The following is a 23,423-nucleotide window of genomic DNA, read 5'->3' as shown; positions in this document are numbered from 1 at the left end:
CTTTGCTCATCCTCTTGAAAACAAACTGTGAAAGGACTTGTGACATCCCAACTTCCCAAACTCTAAGTTTCATCACTGTTGCACCAAAATAAATCCAACATTCTCATACAGTTTTAGTGCGGCATCCCTGAACGCTCTGGTAATGACAGTCACTGATAGTTTTCCATGCTCTTTGTGATATTTGAGAACTTGGAGAGTAAGAGCTCTTCCCAGGCCACATCTCTGATATTCAGGGATGACAGCCAGCCAGCGCAGGTGGCCTTCCGTGGTGTTAATCTCTTCTTGCCAGGCAAATGCTGTGGCTACATATTTCTCTTCATGTCTTATAAAGAAAAACCCTTCTTCCTTGAACAATGGACTTGACGCATACCTAACATGAACAGACCATCAGAAAAAAACATTATTGAAAACTGGACAGAATAGAAATTACGAGGGAGGGGACTCTCAAAAGCCGGACAAAGCTTGAAGATCAATTGGAATTTTCAGAAGGGGGGAGGGGATGGGGAGGGGAGAAGGGGTTGAGTTCCGAAAGCCTCTTTGGGTATATATGGATATTTCCAGAAAAACACATTTTGTATGACAGGAAAGTCGAGGATGGACTTCCTGCTATATCTGCTACTGGTTTTTGCTCTAATTTTGCCTGGACACAACAACAGCAAACAAAAACAACAGGAAGTCACTTACTTTTCCACTAATCTTTCTGCAGTCCAACTAGAATGAAAATCACCAAATGCCTTTCTAACTACAACAACGTAACAGAATACTGGTTAAAATATTAACTATAAAATAATTTGTTAAAGAAAGTGATTCTTAAGGAATATTGCAAGTCACTGACCTATTTCAATCCATCTGAATTCATCTCCAGGCTGAAAAATAAAACTCCCAGATAATCATTTAAAATCAGACTGACTAATTTATTAATTTATTGTTTGGGGAATTCTTCACCGCTAACCGGTAAGAGGACAATTTGCACAGCCAGTTGCAAGTTTGAGAAAAATCACCGAACAAATGTTGATTTCATACTTTATTGAATCACACGGAACAAGATGAGTCTTCAAAAGCTGCACAATGTGTTGGAACCATCCTCAACTGCAATTCAGTAAGCGGCCTAGCCCCAGTTGTTCAAAGGCCGGATAACTTTATCCGCTGGATAAGGCACTATTCAGGGTCTAAAATATACTTCACGTTAAACGTTGTCCAAGTTTTTCATTTACTCCCAAATTTGACTGTGGTTAGAGTGTGCATATTCGCTTGTACAAGAGCAAATACTGAAATCTTTGAACAGATTGAAACTGTCGGATAGTGACTTATCCACAGGGTAAATTTATCCGGCCTTTGAACAACTGGAGCCTGATATGTACAGCCCCTGAAATAATCCCAACCCCGACTGATACCCAAAACGTCCCCAATCCCCAAATGATCCCTAATTTTGTTTACGCCACCCCCAAAATGGCCTTTTTTATACTAGAGAACGCATTATCCGTCTGGACGAACTTGGGCAAACATTTGTTGTTCGTCTGGTTATTCGTCTTTAGTATCGAACACGGGCACAAGACGCGTTTTTTGTGAGTTAGATATTGTAAGAGTAGAACTTTTAAATTGTAAATACCTTGGAAAAAAGAAATCGTAATACTCGTGAAATATTTTACACAGAACATGAACAGCGCTTTTCTTCCACTCGAAAAGGCCGTAAAATACACATGGGCCTCTCCAGGCATTTTTGTCCAATAAAATTGCCCTCTTCCGGAAACTCGGAATATCCTCTCAATTTTTCGGGACATTCACGGAAAAGTTTTCGAATTTCCCGAGTTTTAATATCTTGCTGTACCGTAATTATTTCATGTTTCCCTGACATTTTCCGAAAATCTCTCCAGATTCGTGGAGGAATTTCCTGTGAAACAGACCCTTGATCTTGGACACCAAAGGGTTGCAATCCCCCTTGCGCGTAAATCTACGTATCGATGTTATATTTTCAAGGATGAATAGTACACAATACCCGTCGACAATTTGACAAGGACTTGACAAGGAACATGAATGAAACGCTTCTTTCCCTACGATGTCTTCGGGCGACTTGCAAAATGGCTGAAAAAGAGAGAAAAATGCAGCCGACAGCGGTACCTCTGGACACTTTGCCGGAGCCTTGTACCGTGACGACGAGCCGTGATGCCATGTTTGCCGATGACACAAAGATATATAAACAAATTAAATCTCAGGAAGATTCTGCGTACCTAAAACCTGACTTGCTTGCTGGCTAGTAGTCTGTTAGTTGACAGCCATCACAGTTACAGCTGGCTAAGATTTTCATTTCTTGAAAGTCTTGCTCACTGGCAGTGAAGAGCGGGTATTTTTTTTCCCAGCAAGGTTAAATAGTAACCAAGATTGACGTTAACGGACACTCAGCTAGTGTTAAGTGCAACATACGATTAATTTTCTTTAAAAGGGTCGTTGGGTACTTCTGTCAATTGCGTTCGATTGCCAAACCCAATAGAACCCAATTGTTCTATCAGGTTCTATTAAGTTCGACTAATTTAATACCGAACAGTTCGAGTAGTTTCGTCGGGTATATACTTACGTGACTGTAGCATTACAAAGTTCAACATTTACGCTTTAATTGTGCCACCTGTCAAAAAAAAAATTGAGGAATTCTCACCTTCCAAGTACAAATTACGAAGTTTTCTTGTAATGTTCCTTCTGGAATATCTCTTTCTTGAAGGCGACAAAAATCCAAGCGACACTTGTCCTCTTCCATCTTTAATTGTGACCAGGTTCGCTGAAACGTGATGATCAGTATATATAACACTGATATTAGCACAAATTTATAAATTACACTCACAAGAAAATAATTCCTTCAGAATCAGAGGAATTTCCTTCTACAGTTTATTTGCTCATAAAAGAAGGTCAGTTGTTGAGTGTTCGTCAATAGTTCAAAGTGCACCTTGACAGTTCAGTCTCAGAGTTTAGTCTTCTAGGATAGGTATATGTTTGATATTTGATACTGTCTGTATTAATATTTACATATGTTTAGCTTTAAATTCAATTGCACAGTTTACATTTACCTATCTTAGACCTAAATTGCCATCTTCTTGCTTGAATTCTTTGTTGATCAATGATCAAATTGTTGAGTAAGTTTGAGGATCTTACTTTAGTTTACGATTACTATACGTGTGTGATATTGCATAATATTTGAGTTGGTGAGAGAAAATATTTTGAACACTGTAATCCTGCCTTTGTCCCGGTTTAAGTGATGAGAGATCAGTTGTTCTGTCATATGATATCATTATAACCTTATAATTTCTCATAGCTTTGTATCCAAATGATTATAAATCATTTTCCTTATTCTTTTTTTTTCATTATTACATTGTGTTCAAGTGATATATAATATTTAAATTATTTTGCTGTACTAGAATCATTTTTATTTATAATAGTTATCAATAGTTTGTTATCTCACTCAGCTCAGACGAGAGGATTACTCTCTGACCTCTCTGTTATTATCACGCTAGATTATTTTGTGATTGACTATCGAGTACATGATAGACTCACTGTTATAAATTGTGGTTATATTCTTAGTTTTTATTTAATTATTGTGTTGAAGTTATTAGTAATTTGCTATTTGTTAATTTATTCCTTTTAGCAGTTGCCGCCCGTGATCACTTTTTTTCCCTTTTGTATAGTTATTTGTGAATTCCTTCTAAAATAAATTATATCTTGGTTACAAGTCTGTCTCATTGTTGAAATAACAACTCCAGAACCCGCCTCGGTCACGTAAGGCTGGTTTTCATTAGGGCATAAGCATTATAAGCAAACAGCAACATGAGGATAAGGATAGACGCACGCGCAGAAAACTTGATAAAGTGAGGTGGTGGACGAAAACCGAGTTGACTGCTTTGTGCTTGTGTCGCTCTCGTTCTCACTAGTGAAAACTGCGACATACGCATAAGCACAAGAAGAACAAACGTACTCGTTCTTCTCCGGCTCCTCGTTCTGTGTTCTCACTGGCCCGTGGAGGGGGGGGGGTTACTCTCATGTGAAAGGGGCGGGTATGCTCGTCGTCTCGCTTAGGAGTGTGAATTTCGGATTTTGGTCTCACTTACGGTGTTCTGTGTAAAACGCCATTATATTTAGCCGTGAAGGTCTCGTTCAGGGTTGCACGCGAAAAGTTACTGTATTTTTTATTTGTCTGTGTTTTAAAATGGTCTGTTTTAGGGGGTCAAAAAAGTTTGGGCCATGCACAGATTGGTCCAGCCTTTAGGGGTTTTATTCAAAACTTCCAACGAGCATCCCTGCCTCTTTCATATGAGAATCTCCTTCCCCCACCCCCTCCCCCCCGGGCTCACTGGCAAAAAAGGCCCTACCCACAATGCACCAGCGCAGAGCCTTTTTTCGCGCCAAATTTGTCACATGCTACGGCCGCTTCATCCGCTCGAGGGATTTGCAGTTCGTTTAGTTTGAGTTACACGGCAGCTAAAATTTCCGCTTAATATGCCTGATTACCAAGCAGAGAAAGGTTTTTAAGCGTTAATTCTATAAGTTATTTGTTGTTTCGAAGTTTTACGGACTTAGGAGGCGAATTTTGATTTATTTTGTGTCTGTTTTACATCATTATATTTTCACAGACAAAGCCAAGCGATTCCTTGCTGAATTCTACATCGATGGCGACGATGGAAAGTTATTCAAATATGGAGAGCAATTGGTGAGTAGGAAACTTACAAGTGACTTTAATTTCATTACTTTTCCTCTGTACGAAAATATTCTTGTGTGACTTAAACACTGAAAGGAACAAGTGATATTTTTTCACATGTGTTGTTGTCGATCGAATTTGCGGCTCGCAACATCTAGATTCCTTCAATGTGCTTAGCTGAAAATTAAGCTTATATCTCTTTTTCTAGGTGAAAATTGCCCATCGCGAGCAGGTTGAGCTCTTAGTGGAACTTGATGATATTGCTGAGGTAAACGAATGTATGAAAGATGCCATCACATGCAAAATGTGTTGAACATCTAATTATGCATAAGTTTAATTAGTTATTGTGTTCAATCGGTTTGCTATCTCAAACCAACCTCAGTGGGCTTTAATTTGTGCAGCTGATGTTGCTACTTCAATTTAGAGCTTGTATATGTAATGGATATAAAATATGAGCAATGGTATGTTTCTCATAAAAGTATAAGTTTTGCAGAAGTTTGTATGCATGGCTTGTTATGTTATTGAATTTTAACTTTAATTAATTGAGTAATGGCTTTAGTCTCATGATCTAGTAACTTGTATGAATTGCCTTATTGCTACTGCCCAGGCTATGCTATTACACTGTCACATCAAAGGGAACTAAGTCTGATTGGCCCAATGTATGATGGTCAACGGCATCATTTTAATTCTGCAGACATGTAGCTAGTGTCAGTTCCCAATCATGAATTAGAAAGAAGAATCTGTAAAATTCACTAGAAAGGAGGTGACCAGCCTTCTTTATACCGCTTACCCAAAGAATGTGCAGTTCCAGAAAAAAGCCATACCCACCCCATGAAAGTTCATTGGAAATTCCTAGGGGGAGGGGGGTCTTAAAGGTAAAAATTTAGAAGCCAAGTTGTATGAAGCTATTAAAACCGGAATTTCCTCGGGGAAGGGGGGAGATGCAAAACAGGAAAACTTCCATGGCAGGAGTATGGATATCTTCTGGAACTACACCATAGAAATGCAACAGGGTTTAGTTTCTGAAGAAATTGGGGGTCTGCGTCGGTGGGGAGTAGAAACAAATGTTTGGCTTTATCAACAGAGTTGGTAACTTAAGGTAATTTGACCACCGTAAAGAGATTTGAGTGCTGACGTTTTGAGCATTAGCCCTTTGCCAGAGCAAATCCCTTTGACAAAGGGCTAACGTTCGAAACGTCGGCACTCAAATCTCTTTACGGTGGCCAATTTACCTTTAGTTATCAACTCTGTTTATAATTATTCAAACATTTGTATAAATATACACGTTCATGATGTCGTAACTTCTATGATTTTATTGCAAAAATTATGTTCAGAAGTAAATATGTCATGTATTGCATCTTGACAATCATTAACGATTGTCTTTGTTTTCAAAAACCAAAAGAATAATAATTATGTCATTTGAGGTTTGGGGTTTTAACCCATTGCAGCCCACGTGTTTTTGACATTTTCACAAATTAGCATATTGTTAATAATTAACCCAATGTGCAGTAAAAATTGACAACTTACTGGGTCAAAGAACCAGCACTCCTTTGGTCTAGAATAGCTAGAATTTCTAATTGTCGAATAAAATACCCTACCTGCGAATTAAAGATTACCCAAAAAAGAAAGCTGAAGGTAAAAATTTCGAAAATTTGATGAAATTTGATCCTCGCGTCACATGGCAGTAATTTGATCCGCTCTCGAGGAGACGTGTTTGTTTACGCAAGATTAGGCAGTTATCACGTTTCATCAATGAAAATAGAAAGAAAAACAGGCAATAAAGCTTTCCTAATTAAAACATTTATTCAAATAAGTCTTTGTATAGGTCTTAGAAGAAAACGCGTATAATTTTTGCCGCGAGGCGACCGACTCGCAAGCGATTTCAAGCAATTGCGAGTGAATTTTGAAGCGAATTTATCGACCCGTGCGGAGCACGTTTTTCAAAACTTTTGCGAAAACTGTTCGGAATACGAAGAATCGATCAATTAGAATAGTATTTCAGTACAAATCCACAATCAAACCTGTTATTCTTTGTGAGTTGTATTGCGAGAAACGCTCTAACATCGCCAAGAAAGTCCATGGCGGAAATAGTGATTTGAGATGTCCGCCAGCTCGTCGCCTCGGTAAAACTACAAATTTTCCTCGAAGCATAATTTCTTCGCCATTAATGCTTGGATTTCCGCTGTTGAAACTGTCGAGTATTCCTTAGAAGTTCCTCTTTCGATTTACCGTTTCGAAAAGGTGTGTTTTCCTTTGGAAAATGCGAAATTGGCGTCTTGAATATTTAAGCGTAAAGCGCGTGGCCTGCCATTATCGATGAAATCTGATATTTTCGGAAGACAAAAACCTTTTTGTGTCTAGACCCCCCTAAGACCTAAAAATATATGCGCAGACGATAGATTCTGATTGGTCAGTCTTTTCTAAAGACAATTAGAACAATAGAGGACAAAATTATCCCTTCTAGAAGAGGCAGGAACCTAGCGCGGACGTGCGAATTTTATCGGCCGGTTTTGGGCGCCTCGGCCGTTAATGGGTTAATGTCCTTACACGAATAAAACCGAACAGAATCGTGCTTAAAGTACTGTTCATTTCGACCGGGAAAACGAGTGATCGTTCAAAAGCAGTTACTATAAAAGCATTATGCAGTTGTTTACATGTTTGGCGCCAATTTCGGCAAACTTCAACGAACACAAATTCCTTCAAAACATGGGGACTTAAGGGGACCTTGAATAAAATTCAAAGGAGATACTATTCGAGCATCAACAGGCAAGATTTCACGCTAATGTACCCAGGATTGAACTCGCTAGGGTCAAATTTGGGTCAAGCATTTGAGAGCCGCGAACGAACAAAGCGAGTCGATCATGCATACCACTCCAAACAATTGTATGTTTTTCTTTATTTTTAGGCAAATTAGCTGTGAAATTGTAATGCAAGCTTGAACTTAATTGCCAAAGCAATACACAAAACGATTTACCTTACATTCTCAGATCCTGAATAAGGAAAAATAGCCACTTGAAATTCAGTCGATTTCGGACTGCGCGCTCGCCTTCGCATCGATACTTGACACCTTCTAGTCGATAATTTTTCGCGGAGACTCATGGGATACCTGATTTCTCCTCCTTTGTAACCTGCTAAATATAAATCTTGCAAACCTCTTCAATGAAACATGTTGCCAAATAGTTTGACTGTGGAAGTAAGGGTTTCTAAGATGTGATGACTGGGAACTTTCCACAGCAACAGTGTGTTAGTTGAGTCTCCCCTAATTGTACATGAAACTTGAACAACTGTCACACTACATGTATATGTCATTTTATATTATGATATTTTCGCAGAAAATTAAAGTTAATGTTTGGCAAAGCAAGGCCCGCGTTGTCCCAGCGGTACATCCCGCGGGGTGTTTACCATATTAGGCACAAATCGGTCAAGCATATATTATCGATTGATCATTCGTCCCCTTCTCATATTGCTGCAAGTTTTCTATGCAGCAAGGTTAATTTTGTCTGTCTTGCGATGGCAAGCTCGTTAGACACGCTTTCCAACGAAGTGTTGCGCCTTCTCTTGGCCCAAAACAACCTCGATATCACTGGAGGTCGAGATCAGCTGATCAAGCGTTTAGCGACTGTTTCTCCAGCTGGCGTTTCGACTCATGATCACTCAAGGACACGAAGCTCGGACACGACCCCAGAGGCTGCTAAACGCCCTCGGCTCGAGCAAAGCGGCTCCGAAGAACATTCCGGCTCAGAAACCAATCCGGGAGGCTCACCAGAACTACCTGAGGTCACTGAACAGCACGGTCGCGAGCAGCCTGCCGGCGGAATAGTCGAGGATACCACGCGCCAGGCACAAAATGGCGCCCAAACAGAGGGCGTTCCCGGTTCGGTTCCACACATGGATAGCACCACTCTCGCGGCTTTAATTTCGACGATTATGGACGAAAAACTCAAAAAGCTTACGCCTGCTACAACTGCTCAACCGATCGCCCCGGTCCTTCAATCTCTGCCACAATTGCCGCTCCAACAGCAACTTGGCGACCCTCAGTTTGCGGCGGGCCTTCTCTATCAACAGCCAAGCACATCCACCCAGCGCCCTCAACAACAATTTCCTCAAGCCTCACCTACCTCGCACGTTCAGCCCAAGACCAGGCAAGCCATCGTACGCGGTGAGTACGTAGAGTTTGACTCGCTGCTGCCAGAAAATTCTTGCCTCGATGAGGGTGATCATCCTGGGGTTTCAATTTCATTCGATGGAAAACAACTTAATATCCCTTCCCCGTCCAGAAAGAAAAAAACCCATATCGATTCCATCGATAAATGGCTCTCGGCCTTTGCTGTCTATTGTATGGTTCTCCTTACCCACTTTCCCCAACGGGCGGTTGAAATGTTTTGTTACCAAGAAATTATTCGCTCGGCCCATCGTAAGTTTGCTGGTTTTGCTTGGTTGTCATACGATATCGACTTCCGTCGGAAAGCTGCCTCCAACCCTGCCCTGAATTGGGGGGAACGGGATATTCAACTCTATTTACTGAAGTTTACTGGGCAAGCTAAATCGTCTTGCACCATCTGTGGGAGTGGGGACCATTTATCTCATGGGTGCTCCCTCTCTGCCCTTAGGCCCAGTGCAACCACTCAACGAGGGACTTGCAACAACTTTAACCGGGGCGCCAAATGCAGCCAGGATCCATGCCCCTACAGCCATCGCTGCAAAACCTGCAACGGAGACCACCCAGCCTACAGGCACGATGACCCCACTCCAAAAGCTAGAGGCCAGGGTGATAAGAAGTCATCAAGCCGCTGAAGTTCTTACATATCTTAAGCCCCAAACACCTATCAACCTCCCTCTTTTAACTGAACTCCTTTCCAACCACCCCGATAGGATTTTTGTCTCTAATTTGTGTACTGGGTTAAGCCACGGTTTCCGGGTAGGCTATAAGGGTGGCCGTTTCCCCCGAACTGCGAAAAACCTCCCTTCAGCTAAGCAACACCCTTCTATAATTGCAGAAAATCTACTCAGTGAAGTGGAAATTGGTCGCCTGGCAGGCCCCTTCGAATCACCTCCCTTTAGCAATTTTCAGATTCACCCCTTAGGGCTGGTTCCCAAAAAGAACAGCCAAAAATGGCGCACCATTTTCCACCTGTCTTACCCCAAGGGGACCCCTGACAGTTTAAATGCAAATATCCCCATTGAGGAATTTACCCTCCAATATATGAGAGTAGATGATGCCATTACCCTTGTTCTAAAGCATGGCCAGGGGTGTTACATGACCAAGACTGACATTCAGTCTGCCTTCCGAATCATCCCCGTACATCCCGACGATTGGGAACTCCTTGGAATGTCTTGGAAGGGTCGTTACTATTTTGACATGGCACTCCCATTTGGTCTCAGGAGTGCCCCGTTCCTTTTCAACCAATTTTCAGATGCTCTTGAGTGGTTGGTCAGAAATCATTTAAACATCCCCTCCATTATCCACATCCTTGACGATTTTTTCATTGCACAGCCCCCTCCATCCTCCCTTTGCGCTACAGCTCTCTGTCGAGTGCTTACCCTCTCTGAGGAATTAAATGTTCCTCTTGCCCCAAACAAAACCTTCCGCCCTTCCCAAGTCTTGGAATTTATGGGTATAACTCTGGACTCCATTCGCATGGAAGCCAGGCTTCCATTGGACAAACTCCGCAATGCACGCTCTTTGCTTGCCTCCTGGGCTTCAAGACGAGCCTGTTGCCTGCGCGATCTCCAGTCCCTCATTGGAACATTGCAGTTTGCCTGTCGGGTTATTGCCCCCGGTCGCCCCTTCATGCAGCGCATCATCAACCTCACCCGGGGGGTCTCAACACCAGGGGCTTTTTTATCACTCAACCCCGAATTCCGGAAAGATATCCAGATGTGGCAAATCTTCCTTGACCATTGGAATGGGGTCAGCCTTTTCCTTCCCCCTTTTACCCAAACCTCCCCTGATATCCACCTTTTTACTGACGCCGCGGGTGGTATTGGGTATGGGGCCTTCTACGACAACCAGTGGTTTCAGGGCAAATGGCTCCCCTCCCATCAGCTCAACCCCGATACTGGGATTAGCATTGCCTGGCAAGAGCTCTACCCCATTTACCTTGCTTGCATGCTATGGGCTCCACTATGGGCAAATAAGAGGATATGTTTCCTTTGCGACAACCAGGCAACAGTTGCAATCCTGTCGTCCAAGAACTCCAAAATCCCCCAAATTATGAATCTTGTCCGTTTGAGTACTCTCCAAACCCTTTTGTTTAACTTTACTTTTACTGCCAAACACGTACCTGGGGTCGATAATGGCATTGCTGATAGTCTGTCTCGTTTCCAGATGTCCCGCTTCCACACCCTCGCACCGGATGCATTACCCGCTCCCTGCCAGATCCCCACTTTCCTGACCAATGTTTAACTGCACAGGCAGCTACTTACATCTACCAGTCAATTGCTATTTCCACCCGCCGTACCTACTCATCTGGGGAGCGCCAGTTCATCCGATTTTGTCTCCAACATAGATTAATTTCCCCTAAAACTCCCCTTCTCCCTACCACTGAGTCCACCTTAATTCATTTTGTTACCCACTTGTCCAATACTGTCTCTTATGGCACCATTAAAGTTTACCTGGCAGCAGTTAGGAATTTACATACTGAGTTTGGCTGTCCTTTGGAGTTTTCCTCTATGCCCCTCTTACATAAAACTTTGCGAGGGATTAAATCCCATCTCGGCATTGCGAAACGTTCCCGCTACCCCATCACTGTTTCGGTCCTCCACAGCACCTACAAAAAACTGAACCCTTTTTGCTCTTTAGACACAGACTCTTCTATGCTGTGGGCCTCCTTTACCTTAGCTTTCTTCGGTTTTTTGCGTAGCAGCGAGTTCACTTGCAACGGCAAGTTCGATATCCAAATTCATTTATCTAGGTCAGACATCTCCTTTTACCCCAATATTTTTCACCCTTCCGGGAGACAGCCACACTCACCATAGGCAAGTCAAACTCTACCGTATGTGCCATCACCGCGTTGCAAGACTACATGCTCCAAACGTCTTCACGCCAACCAAGTCTGCCACTATTCCAATTCATGGATGGCCGCAATCTCACTCGGATCTCCCTCACTAACAACCTCCGGGCCTTATTACAAGTCTGCGGTTTGGACAGCGCCAACTTTGCCTCACATAGTTTCCGCATTGGCGCAGCCACAACTGCAGGGGCAGCAGGGCTTCCCGACTGGCTCATTAAGGTTCTTGGACGGTGGAGGTCTGACGCCTACCAATCTTATATCAAAACCCCAAAAGACACACTTCTCCAAGTCCCTACGACCCTGGCTTCATGCCTCACTTGATTCCTCAGCATGGACAACTGGAGAACTCCATACTTGAACGTTGAGAACACTAGATGTCTCTTAGTTAGAACAAGTATTTTATTTTGACAATTTATTTATTTAGTAATTCCATACTTGGACTTTGAAAACACTGTTGAGAACATTCTGATGTCTCGTAACTACCATTGGTAGCCGTTCCTGTAGTCCAGCCTTATTTGTAAACTATGGTTCATGTTCTAAAACCCCTTAACCATAGGGATATTGCAAGTGGACCTTCAATCTAAAACCCCAACCGCCTGCGCTATTTGACATCTTGCTATGCTCGGACAGTACCGACACCAGCCAAGTCTCGCTAGCTATATCCCTTGGGGGCCTGCTAATATACAAAAAAAAAAAAATTACACCCTGACCCCTTCTCCATAGAGGCCGTTTTCGCTTGTCACTCAACGCTTGGGGCAAGCAGCGGTCTGTCTTGAACCTCTCATGGAGACGGGGATGGGGGTGTCTTATCAGCTCATTGTGGGCTCGCACAGGGCACTTCGCGTTACACTTGGCGTCTTGGGCGGGGAATTGCTGCCTGCGGCACCCCTTCAGCCCTGTGCTGGAGCCCCGTCAGGGAGGGGACATCTTGACATTCTGGACTGGATTCTACGCCAGGACATTACCCCAGGTCGATGTCTGCCTTGCAGTACAGGCATGAGGCACCCCCTCGGCATGGCGCCATGTGCCGAGGCCCCTCATCCCTTATGCGGTCGGTGGGTCCTATCCCCATCCGAGCCTTGCCAGTACATTCCCTGCCCAATCTTGCCCATCAATAATTATTGTCTGTTGTGTTTATTGCGTGCCTTTACATTAAATGATATTTTCGCAGAAAATTAAAGTTAATGTTTGGCAAAGCAAGGCCCACGTTGTCCCAGCGGTACATCCCGCGGGGTGTTTACCATATTAGGCACAAATCGGTCAAGCATATATTATCGATTGATCATTCGTCCCCTTCTCATATTGCTGCAAGTTTTCTATGCAGCAAGGTTAATCCCTCCCACCCTCCCTTTTTTCGTAGCCTTTTTAATTACTGTTGTTCTTCGCTTTCACTCCTTTGTAAGGCATGTTCGGTTTTGTTTTCATGCCATTTCCTAGCATTGTTAACAAGCTGTAAGAAGTACCATTAATAAAATAAGGGCGGGGAATTGCTGCCTGCGGCACCCCTTCAGCCCTGTGCTGGAGCCCCGTCAGGGAGGGGACATCTTGACATTCTGGACTGGATTCTACGCCAGGACATTACCCCAGGTCGATGTCTGCCTTGCAGTACAGGCATGAGGCACCCCCTCGGCATGGCGCCATGTGCTGAGGCCCCTCATCCCTTATGCGGTCGGTGGGTCCTATCCCCATCCGAGCCTCTCCAGTACATTCCCTGCCCAATCTTGCCCATCAATAATTATTGTCTGTTGTGTTTATTGCGTGCCTTTACATTAATGTAAGAAAACAGAATGGTTGTTGAGGATTAAAGAGTATGTCAGCTAAAGAAAGGCAGTCTATTTGTCTTTAACTGGAAGCTAATATATTAATCCATCATTTTTGCAGATTGATCCTGAGCTAGCAGAAAACATTGTGGAGAATGCAAGACGATACAAACAGCTATTTGAGGATGCTGTGTTTGAAATGTTACCAGATTACAAAGAGAGGGAGGTAATTAATGTGGTGCTTTGTCAAAGCGTATAATTTAGGGACACATCCCCTTGTGTGGTCATCTGCTACCGAGGCGCTTGATCAGCTTGGCTGGGATAACTTGACAAAAAGAAGATTTCATAGATTGATATTGTTTTTCAAGGCTGTAAATGGCTTGATTGACTGGAATTTCAAGTTTCATAGTTATAAAGACACTCACAATAATACAATACTCGAAGAAGAAACAACATTTGTAAGCCCCAATCACGTTGCTCTTGAGTCCAAAACCATTTTATTTATCAAGCTGCTAATGACAGGAAGAGAAAGGAAAGAAAGATAAGGAAGGAAGCACGAACAGGATTCTGGTAGTTTAGTGTAAAATACATGTAAAGTGATCGTGAAAATCATCTATTGTTATGAAACAATTTGTGTAGATCAAGATACATGTAATAGAGCATGACACAAGTTTGTCTTTTTAGGTTCAAGTTAAAGATGCCTTGGATATTTACATTGAGCATCGACTTTTGCTGGAGCAGCGAAACAGAAATGACACAGAAACAAGAGACCCAAGGAACAAGTACCCACCAGAGCTTCTTAGAAGATAGTAAGTCCATCCCTGTGCAATTGTGAGTGGTGTGTTGGTTTAGGGTCTGAGAAGGGGTTTTGCAAAATCTTTGGATTGGTCAAAACTGAAAGTGAGGGATTCTGGAAAATGATCATACAATCCAACCATGATTCAGCAATTTTTTTTTTTAACAACAGCAATCAAAGGTCTGGTTTACAAGAGTGGGGACAAGAATTACTCACAAAAATAAACTTTGAAGCAAAACTCTGACCCCCACACTAACAACATACAACACTATAAATCAAGAGTGAATTATCTAGGAGTGGTGGAATTGTGAGCTTACTTTTCTCACTTCAAGTTGCCATGATAACATAGCCCAGAAATCATCCCACTTATAAAACCTCAAAATAAGGATTAATTTGTTAATTTGTACACACTAATTTATTTTCAGCGAGGTTTATTTCAAGCAGCTTAGCACTCACAAAGCTAGTGCAGTGCGTGAAGTGAAAGCTGCCAACATTGGCAAACTTGTGCTGGTGCGGGGGATTGTTACCAGGTGTACAGAAGTGAAACCAGTTGTGGAAGTTGCAACATATACTTGTGATCAGTGTGGTGCTGAGTCGTACCAACCAGTATGTAGACGACGTTTATTTTCTCTGAACAGTAGTTGAGTACCAAGTATGTCAAGTGAAGGTGCTAACAAATGTGAAATTATGTGGACACACAAAAACAAAAAAACAAAATCAGTGCAAGAAACTAACCTAGAGGTATTTTAGTAGCAAGATAAAAATGCTGGCACGACAATTATTGGTGACAGATCCTGGGTTAATTAGGGAAATCAAACTGACATATTCTTTTCACATGTTACCAGGTGCACAAAATCTTAGTGATCTCGTGTCACTTGTTTGTTTTTTATCTTTGTATATATACAAATAAATATTTGTCTGCGGCAAAATATATAAAATACAAAAATCTGATTTTTTTACTCCAGATCAAAGTGGAATTTTGGTTTTATGCAGGGAGAACTGGACAACCCAGAAAAAACAAACCGTCGGTTGGACTCAACCAAATTATTTTGTCTTGTTGATGATCAGTCAATGTAGAATTTACAGACTTAAAACAAAGTTTTGTTGACAGCTGTCAACAATGATCTCATAGAGTTGTTTATGTGTTAACAAGAAGCTTTACATTTTTCAGATTTTATCACAAACGTTTATGCCACTGCTGCTGTGTCCCAGCGAAGAGTGCAAAGTTAACAAGTAAGTTTGAAAATAGTCATTTGAGTATAACTGTTTGTATCATGTTCATTAACTAAGGTTTGGCACTGCATGGAAGTCCCTTTTGGTCTTTTGTTACACCGGATAACAGAAGAAACTAGTGTGATTGTCGAACATAAAATAAGCAAAAATTAAATAAATATAGTATCTCAGTTGCTAGTGTAGGTATTATAGGAAGTCCAGTGAGGAGAACTTATATCCTGATCTTACAACTAAAATGTTTAATGTAACATTATTTTCAGGGCTGGTGGTCGTCTTTACCTTCAAACAAGAGGTTCCAAGTTTGTCAAATTTCAAGAACTGAAAATTCAAGAACACAGTGATCAAGTGCCTGTGGGAAACATTCCGCGATCAATGACAGTGATTGCTAAAGGTGAAACAACAAGACTTGCTGTGCCTGGTGACCATGTGGCTGCTACTGGAGTGTTCCTTCCCATGATGAAGACTGGATTCAGACAGCTCACTCAAGGATTGTTGTCAGAAACATTTTTGGAAGCTCATGTAAGTAGTTTGTTCGTAAAAGATTCATTTTAAATCTAGAAACTATAACATACTATGTTTACATGCACACATCTCAGGGGTGGAGGACTACTCTCTTGAATCTTTAGTGGAGATTTAACATCCCAAAGGCTGGAATCAGGATGCCATTTTAAGTGTTAGATATGTTGTGGTTTGATTTTTTTTTGTTTAAAAATTTTTAAACCAGTTTAATTTTCATTTTCCTCTCTGCAGTATCCATTACCATAATCTGAGACAATAAAGGGAAATAAAAATCAAACTGGTTTGAAAATGTTTAAACTCAAAAAAGTTTGAAACACAAAAGATATGTCCTAGTTATTGTTTGAAGACAAAAACCAATATTTATTGCCTAGAAACAAAACATAAGGTTCATCTAAACTTGGGGGGGGGGGGGGGGGGGGTATGAATCTGGCCCCAGAGTAAATATGCCAATCTTTTTCTGACCAAAATTTATTCCCAGTAAAGACCTAACAATTTCACACCCTACTAAGGGTAAGTGCCTAAAAATTCTCCCTTTCAAGTTAATTTGTCAGAGTCTATACTCATTTTAAGACCAATTCAACCTTACTACAAGACCTTTGTCCCCACAAAGTCATGGTCAGCGTAGTTTGAAATTTCCATGGATGATCCTAAGTTACGTTATTTCTCTCAAATCTCTGGGAATTTTTTAGTATTAACTTTGAGCATCCTACATACATATTCATGTGTCTGTGACATGGCTTGCTTTGCTTCTTGTAGAGAATTGTAAAAATGAACAAGACAGATGATGACGAAATGGGAAATGAAGAATTAAGTGATACAGAAATTAGAGCTTTGTCTGAAGGTTAGTGTACTTACGTGTAAAATATCTGCTCCTTTTTAAACTTGAAAGAAAATATTGAAAATCTAACTCATACATGAATGTTGTGATAAATTATTGTTTGCAGAAGCGGACTTTTATGACAAGCTGTCATCATCTCTAGCCCCTGAAATCTATGGCCATGAAGATATCAAGAAAGCTCTGTTGTTGCTGTTGGTAGGAGGTGTGGACTGCACTCCACAGGGAATGAAAATAAGAGGTAAAGATGCCACATGCTTTTCAGGCTCACTGTGTTTACTTGAAAAATTCTCTACTTTGGTTTGTCATTACGTTTTTGGCCACTTGTTACATTACATACAAATGACCGTACAACCACTAACGTCACCTGTAACATCAAGGTGTTTTCAAGGGTTTTCAGCTGTAACAGATGTCAGGTTGCAGCCCTTAACGACAGCTGTTCACTGATTAGTAGCCCTCCTCCCCCAATAGCTGTCACACACAGACTAATCAGCACCTGTCAATAAGGATGAATATTAGCACAATGTAATAAGGACAAGAATAACCTGATTAAAAACGACATGTCAATCATATTATGAGCCCCCCCCCCCCCTCCTCCTTTAACCAATCTGGCAAAATTAAACCTTCCAGGTAAGGGAGCTTTAACTAGAACTATATTTAGCTATGACAACATAGAATACTGTTATTTCTTCTGCAGGGAATATCAATGTTTTATTGATGGGTGACCCTGGTGTAGCAAAGAGTCAAATGCTTGCTTACATTGACCGGCTTGCACCTAGAAGTAAGTCATCATTCTTTTAATGAAAATCATTCATGCTTTATCAAATTGCTTACAGAGTTCTTTTACAAAGAGGTGTTTCAGCAGGCCATTAAAAATATGCTGTTGTTATTAGAGGGTCGTACAGGGGGGGTCTCTTGCACGTTTCACGAACAGAAAAAATAGGAAATCACGGATCACGGAAATGAAAATTTCCTTTTCAAGCTCTTAACGGGTCACGCAAAACCTTCAGGTCACGGATTACGAAGAATAATTTATTACATTCACGTTTCACGGGAAATAAAATCAGTTAATCACGCATCACGAAAATACCCCTGTACGACCCTCTTATTAGGTGAAAGTCGACAGGTAACAAGTGAAAATACAAATATCAAAGATGAAAACCTCTGCTCTGAGGCTAGTCACAAGATATGTAAAGATCTGAGAATGAAGTAATGGATTCACATTGTTCCTTTGTTGTCATTCAGCTGTATGCTTCTGACAGATAGAATTCAGCATATTTGATAATCATTGTTGGTGATTATCAACTAATTACCCTAATATTTACTTGTGGCTCAGGTCAGTACACCACTGGACGAGGAAGCTCTGGAGTTGGTCTGACAGCAGCTGTGATGAAGGATCCTCTTACTGGAGAAATGATCTTAGGTATGGATTCCTTATGTTTATTTTCATTACAAGGTTGGTGAACTGAGGACCAAGGATATCCAAACACCAAGTATACAGTGAAAATGCCTTTGCACTAAATGCTGGTGTGTCAGTGACTCACTGCAAGGCGGGCAAAATGACAGAGCATGGAATTCATTTGCCAGCATTTGAAGTTTATTTTGAATGATTTGCTTAGCCTGGCAGGATCCTGTCTAGATTTTCTACCAGCATAAATTTGTGGGCAAAACAACAGCCATGATGAACAAAATTTGTAGTGGTTACTTCACTGGTTTGGTTGCAATTCATTTGTCAGAAGTGAGATTTCTAGACTACCTAGAGGAAAATTTTGTTGGTTGGAAAAATGTGCAAAGAAAGTGATTTGAAAGAAATAATTTGGCTAATGTACCACTGTTTCTGGTCCTTTTAGAGGGAGGTGCACTGGTGTTGGCGGACAAAGGAGTTTGTTGTATTGATGAGTTCGACAAGATGATGGATAGTGACAGAACATCAATTCACGAAGTTATGGAACAACAGACTGTCTCCATTGCTAAGGTGAGATCTTCACTAAATGGCCTGAGGTTGAATGTCTGAGTGATTTCAGAGGGTCCACTTTTGGCTCCCATTCTCTAGGTAGAGAACTCCTGCCCAATTCTGTTGTTGTGGATAAAACTGTTTACAACGCAGCTCTTCATTTCTTGTCTCACCAGAAACCGTACAATCCCCTAAGGGGGTACCCCCTTGAGGTTTTGCTGCCTGAACAACAACTCCTTAAGACCAACCTTCAAAAGTTCAAATGCCCATTATGTTGAAACAGTGTTGTTGTTATTATTTAGGCTGGAATTATGACGACCTTGAATGCAAGAGTCTCCATCTTAGCTGCTGCCAATCCTGCATATGGACGTTACAACCCAAAGAAATCAGCAGAACAGAACATACAGCTGCCAGCAGCTTTGCTGTCCAGATTTGATATCCTATGGCTTATACAAGACAAACCAGATAGAGATAACGACTTGAGGTGACACTATGGCCTTAAATCCTTTATTCAGTTGCTGCAAATATACCATTTCTGATAATACATTAAAATCCTAGCTTGGGGGAATAAAACAACAGAAATTAATTATTGATCTCTGAACCTCAATGTCATTTCTTTTGTTTTATTCCCCCAAGCTTCGTAGCCAAGCTGGAATTTTAATATATCAGAAATTGTCTATTAGCTCATTGGTACACTTTGACTTGTGAATTGTTGTTAAATCATTCTGAGATTATTATTTATTTGATATCTTCAGGTTGGCTCAGCACATTACATACGTTCATCAACACTGTTCCCATCCCCCAACACAATACACTGCACTGGACATGAATCTTATGAGGTATGTTAAAAGAAGACAGGAAAAGGTTCTAAGACAAAGAGGGTTGCCACTAATCATGGTCAGTGAGCGGTGGCAGCATTTCATGCTAATGATTTCAATAATGTTTTAATACTGAGCTAGTTCTCACAGTATTGATTTATTTCTCTTTCTCATAAGACGTTACATTGCTGCATGTCAGGAGAAACAACCTGTGATTCCAGAAGCACTTACAGACTACATTGTTAGTGCATATGTAGAAATGAGAAAAGAAGCCAGGACCAACAGAGACACAACATTTACATCAGCAAGAACTTTACTGGCTGTACTGCGGCTTGCAACTGCCTTGGTAAGTAGTAGGAGGGTTTTGGAAGGGGCAAGGGAACTCTTGGCTTTTAACCCTAATTAACCCCTAATATCAAAGAGCAAATTCTCCTATCTTGTCCGCATACTTTTCTTTTAAAAGTACTGGGGAGAAGTTATTAAAATATCAATTAAAAAAAAACAACTTTGGTGATCGTATCCTTAATTCTGATGACCCCAGGGGTTGAACAGGCATTGATATTATAAGGAGAAATTTGATGTTCATCACTAGTAGGGATTAAAGGGTTAAAGTGACATGGCAACATGAATTATTTTTGTGGGACCTTATAAGAAACTATGAGTGTCATGTATCATTTTTTTTTTGTCAATTTTTATTGATTATTAAATATTCAAGAATACAATTTTAACGATTACAAAGGAAAGAAAAACACGTAATACTAGTTAATTAAATAAAATAAAATTGGAATTCTGTCACTGTAACATGACGATATTCAATGGAAGGTTTTTAAACAGTGACATGTATCATGCTTTTGCATTCAGCTGGCCTCAGATTATTGTGGAAGCAACAGTGTTCTGTTTCTGTAGCTTTAGTCTAATATTATTAACCTCTTCAACTTGTTTTTGTTTTGTCAGGCTCGTCTGCGTTTAGCTGATGTAGTGGAGAAGGAAGATGTTAACGAAGCTATGAGACTAATGGAAATGTCAAAGGCTTCTCTTGTTGACAATGAAGATGCAACAAGGTGAGAGGAAAAAAGCTCTCTTGAAATACATACAGTAGTATCATGGTTTTTTCAAAGCATAGATTGTACATTAGAGCTGTAGAATGGATGAAAGATGAATCAGAAGAAATGGGCGGGAGAACTGAAAAAAGAAAGGAACAGATTTTGTTAGGTTGTGGCAAGTGAAAAAAATAGGGAGAAATTGTGCAATTTGATGCAAGATTTGTAATTGAAGTGATGCATGGAAACAGGCCCTAAGTGACTTGATCTCATGCCAAGTTCTCCCCTTTCGTACAAGGAAACACAATGAACTTTGGAAGGAGAATCTAGCAATTTGTCAGGAGTCACACAGGGCTATTTTCCAGGCACCCTATCAATTATCAGAACAAAAGGACAAACAGATGGGAGATGCTTAAAGAATGGGTGAGAACAAGGACTGAAGGAAATGGGAAATTTTGCACGTGTAACCCCAATCTCCCTTTCTCCTCTGCACACAATGGAAGTTGAAAGAGTGTAGTTAAACTATGTCTAATAAACCTGTTTTTCTTTAGGACTGTTAACCCAGTTGATGCTATTTATGGAATTATCAAGGAAATGGCTGGAGATGCTAGTGGTGTGAAGTAAGTTGGAATTTGAGAATGATGTATTATTCCAGAAAGTGACACAGGCATACCCAGAAAAAAGGAATCGCACTCGGATTCCTTTTTTCCGAGTATGCCTGTGTCACTTTCTGGAATAATACATCATTCTCATTCATTTACCAGGCTGGAAATATACCATCACATTTATTTCATTTACCACACGTTCGACATTTAAATCCTAGCAGCATGCAGGATATTTGTCCCATGAACCTAGTTTAATGGCCTTAGCTCCCACAAGTCTCCTGTAGCTCAGTGGTAGAGCATCCGAACTAGTAATCAGATGGTCTTAGGTTCGACTCCTGATAAAAGCACTCGGATTCCTTTTTTCTGAGTATGCCTGTGTCACTTTCTGGAATAATACATCATTCTCATTCATTTACCAGGCTGGAAATATACCATCACATTTATTTCAAGTCGGAATTTGTTAGCGGAATGTCATAACCTCTAGTAAATTTTGCACAAAGGTTGAAAATAACGACAAGGCTCATTTGTCAGTCTAAAGAGAAATTAGTTAAATTCTACCCCAGTCGCAGGTCCTCTCTTTTTACTGCAAAGCTGACTGAAAATATCTTTATTTTGTAGATTTCAAGAAGCACAGCAGCGTTGTATGACAAAGGGTTTTACACCAGATCAGTTTGATGCTTGCATGTCAGAATATGAAGAGCTCAATGTTTGGCAAATTAACTCAAACAGGACAAGGATCACTTTTGTGCAATGAAACCCAACAACTCTCCATCTGCATTATGAAGTTCAACACTTCCAAGGCTGTGAATCAATGGTCCAAGGCACAGACCGCTTTGAGGAAAATTCTCATGTCATTTGCTTGAATTTTTTTCAGCTGTGTTGCTTAGCAACCTGCTGACATGACAACTTTTTGTAATCTCAGCAATCGTTTGCACTATTTTGATTTTGCACCAGTGATCAGAAATTTTTAGATGCTTCACGAAGATTTCCAACGGCTGCACTTGTCACCTCATGGGTTATTTGGCAGTTGAGAAACATGCCTATTTTCTTTCATTCATTTAATATTTGTTTTTCTTTCCATTCTTTTATTACATTAAATGCTGTTTTTTAGCGTACATTTAACTTAAGTAGGTTTGTTGCCTGTAAATATTATTTACCTTACCTTTTGTACCTTAGTTTTGTGGATTTAAACTTGCTGGTGTAATAAACAAGAGACTGCTTATATTTCAGTGTTGGAATTTTGCCATGATTACTTCTCCTGATTAATCTGAACAGTCTACACTTGTGCACGTTTCCAAATAATCTTACGAAGGTCAACTTTTACTTAATTTATTCAATTTGTCATCAAGTAGATCATGAATTACATATTTGCGTGCAAAAATCTGGCCACAATAAAAAAAGTTTCGTTCCAGATCTGCAAATCAAAGAACTGAATTTTAGCAAAGCAACGTTACCGATTTGTATTTCAAAATTCTGACTTTCCTGAACACTCGGTGTTGCCAGTTTAAGGCACAATAGACTGCTTAGCCTTGCCAAATGTTTCCTTAAACTGAGAGGCGATCTCACTTGTTCTAAACCTTACAGCCAAAGTCTCTGCGCTGCCTCTTATTCTGGGAAACCCGCAAGTGTCGCCCAAAGCCACGCTCTGTCAGAGTTTGGAAATGGCTTAAGTTCCATATCTTCAAAACTCAGTTGATTAGCACAAAGCTTAAAGATCTGTTCACGGCGCATCAGAACACGGTATTTTCCAGAACTTGGATTAAGGAGAATCTTGATGTCACCAATACCTTGTTCTTTTCAATGAGATGTATCACTGTCATATGAAAACAGTTTGCTTTCCCTTAATGCTTCAAAGACCGGAATGGTGGCGTTTGATTCAATGAACCAAAGGTGGAGAAGAGTTATGTACCACCATCTGTAGTTCTGTAGTTCCACTCCAACTCGAAACAAATGTAAACCCCGCCCCGGCTGATCTGGGGTAGTTATGATCCCGGCTGCTTATGTGTAGTTATGAAGCTATTTTATCCTTTTATCTTATATCATTGTAATAGTAATGTCTGTAAATTTTATTTATTTATTTTTTCTTAACTATTTATTTATTTATTTATTTATTTATTTATTTATTTATTTTATACATGGCCGTTCTGAAAAGCACTTGTGAGAATGCACCCT

The 23,423-nt window shown here is 40.7% G+C and overlaps 2 protein-coding genes and 2 pseudogenes across 3 annotated transcripts; 3 read left to right on the top strand and 1 right to left on the bottom strand.

Moving 5' to 3' along the window:
- Positions 1-62: 62 nt before the first annotated feature.
- On the bottom strand, positions 63-3,286 carry LOC146449701 (uncharacterized; annotated as a pseudogene). The gene is made up of 5 exons (XR_014860599.1): positions 3,057-3,286; positions 2,651-2,770; positions 836-866; positions 685-742; positions 63-370 (listed from the first exon to the last, which is right to left on the bottom strand). The product of XR_014860599.1 is annotated as an uncharacterized LOC146449701 (transcript).
- A 1,100-nt stretch (positions 3,287-4,386) lies between these two features.
- Positions 4,387-22,478, top strand: LOC146449698 (DNA replication licensing factor mcm7-B-like). Its single transcript, XM_085101104.1, has 19 exons — positions 4,387-4,504; positions 4,614-4,690; positions 4,887-4,946; positions 13,573-13,677; positions 14,136-14,260; positions 14,673-14,853; positions 15,419-15,480; positions 15,741-15,999; positions 16,756-16,840; positions 16,944-17,075; positions 17,532-17,615; positions 18,171-18,257; positions 18,685-18,809; positions 19,091-19,272; positions 19,544-19,627; positions 19,784-19,952; positions 20,561-20,667; positions 21,198-21,266; positions 21,870-22,478. Exons 1-19 carry the CDS (start codon positions 4,480-4,482, stop codon positions 22,003-22,005), a joined length of 2,154 nt encoding a protein of 717 aa, XP_084957230.1. The 5' UTR covers positions 4,387-4,479; the 3' UTR covers positions 22,006-22,478.
- On the top strand, positions 7,990-9,608 carry LOC146449700 (uncharacterized). The gene has a single exon (XM_085101624.1). The coding sequence runs from the start codon at positions 8,024-8,026 to the stop codon at positions 9,470-9,472; it is 1,449 nt and encodes a 482-aa protein (XP_084957750.1). The 5' UTR covers positions 7,990-8,023; the 3' UTR covers positions 9,473-9,608.
- LOC146449699 (uncharacterized) lies at positions 9,882-12,887 on the top strand (annotated as a pseudogene).
- Positions 22,479-23,423: the final 945 nt, after the last annotated feature.

The sequence above is a fragment of the Pavona decussata genome, unplaced genomic scaffold (genome assembly GCF_977016875.1).
Source record: "Pavona decussata unplaced genomic scaffold, jaPavDecu1.1 SCAFFOLD_602, whole genome shotgun sequence".
Taxonomy (NCBI): domain Eukaryota; kingdom Metazoa; phylum Cnidaria; class Anthozoa; order Scleractinia; family Agariciidae; genus Pavona; species Pavona decussata.
Note: the sequence above shows the minus strand (reverse complement) of the source record. Positions and strands in the feature narration are given on the sequence as shown.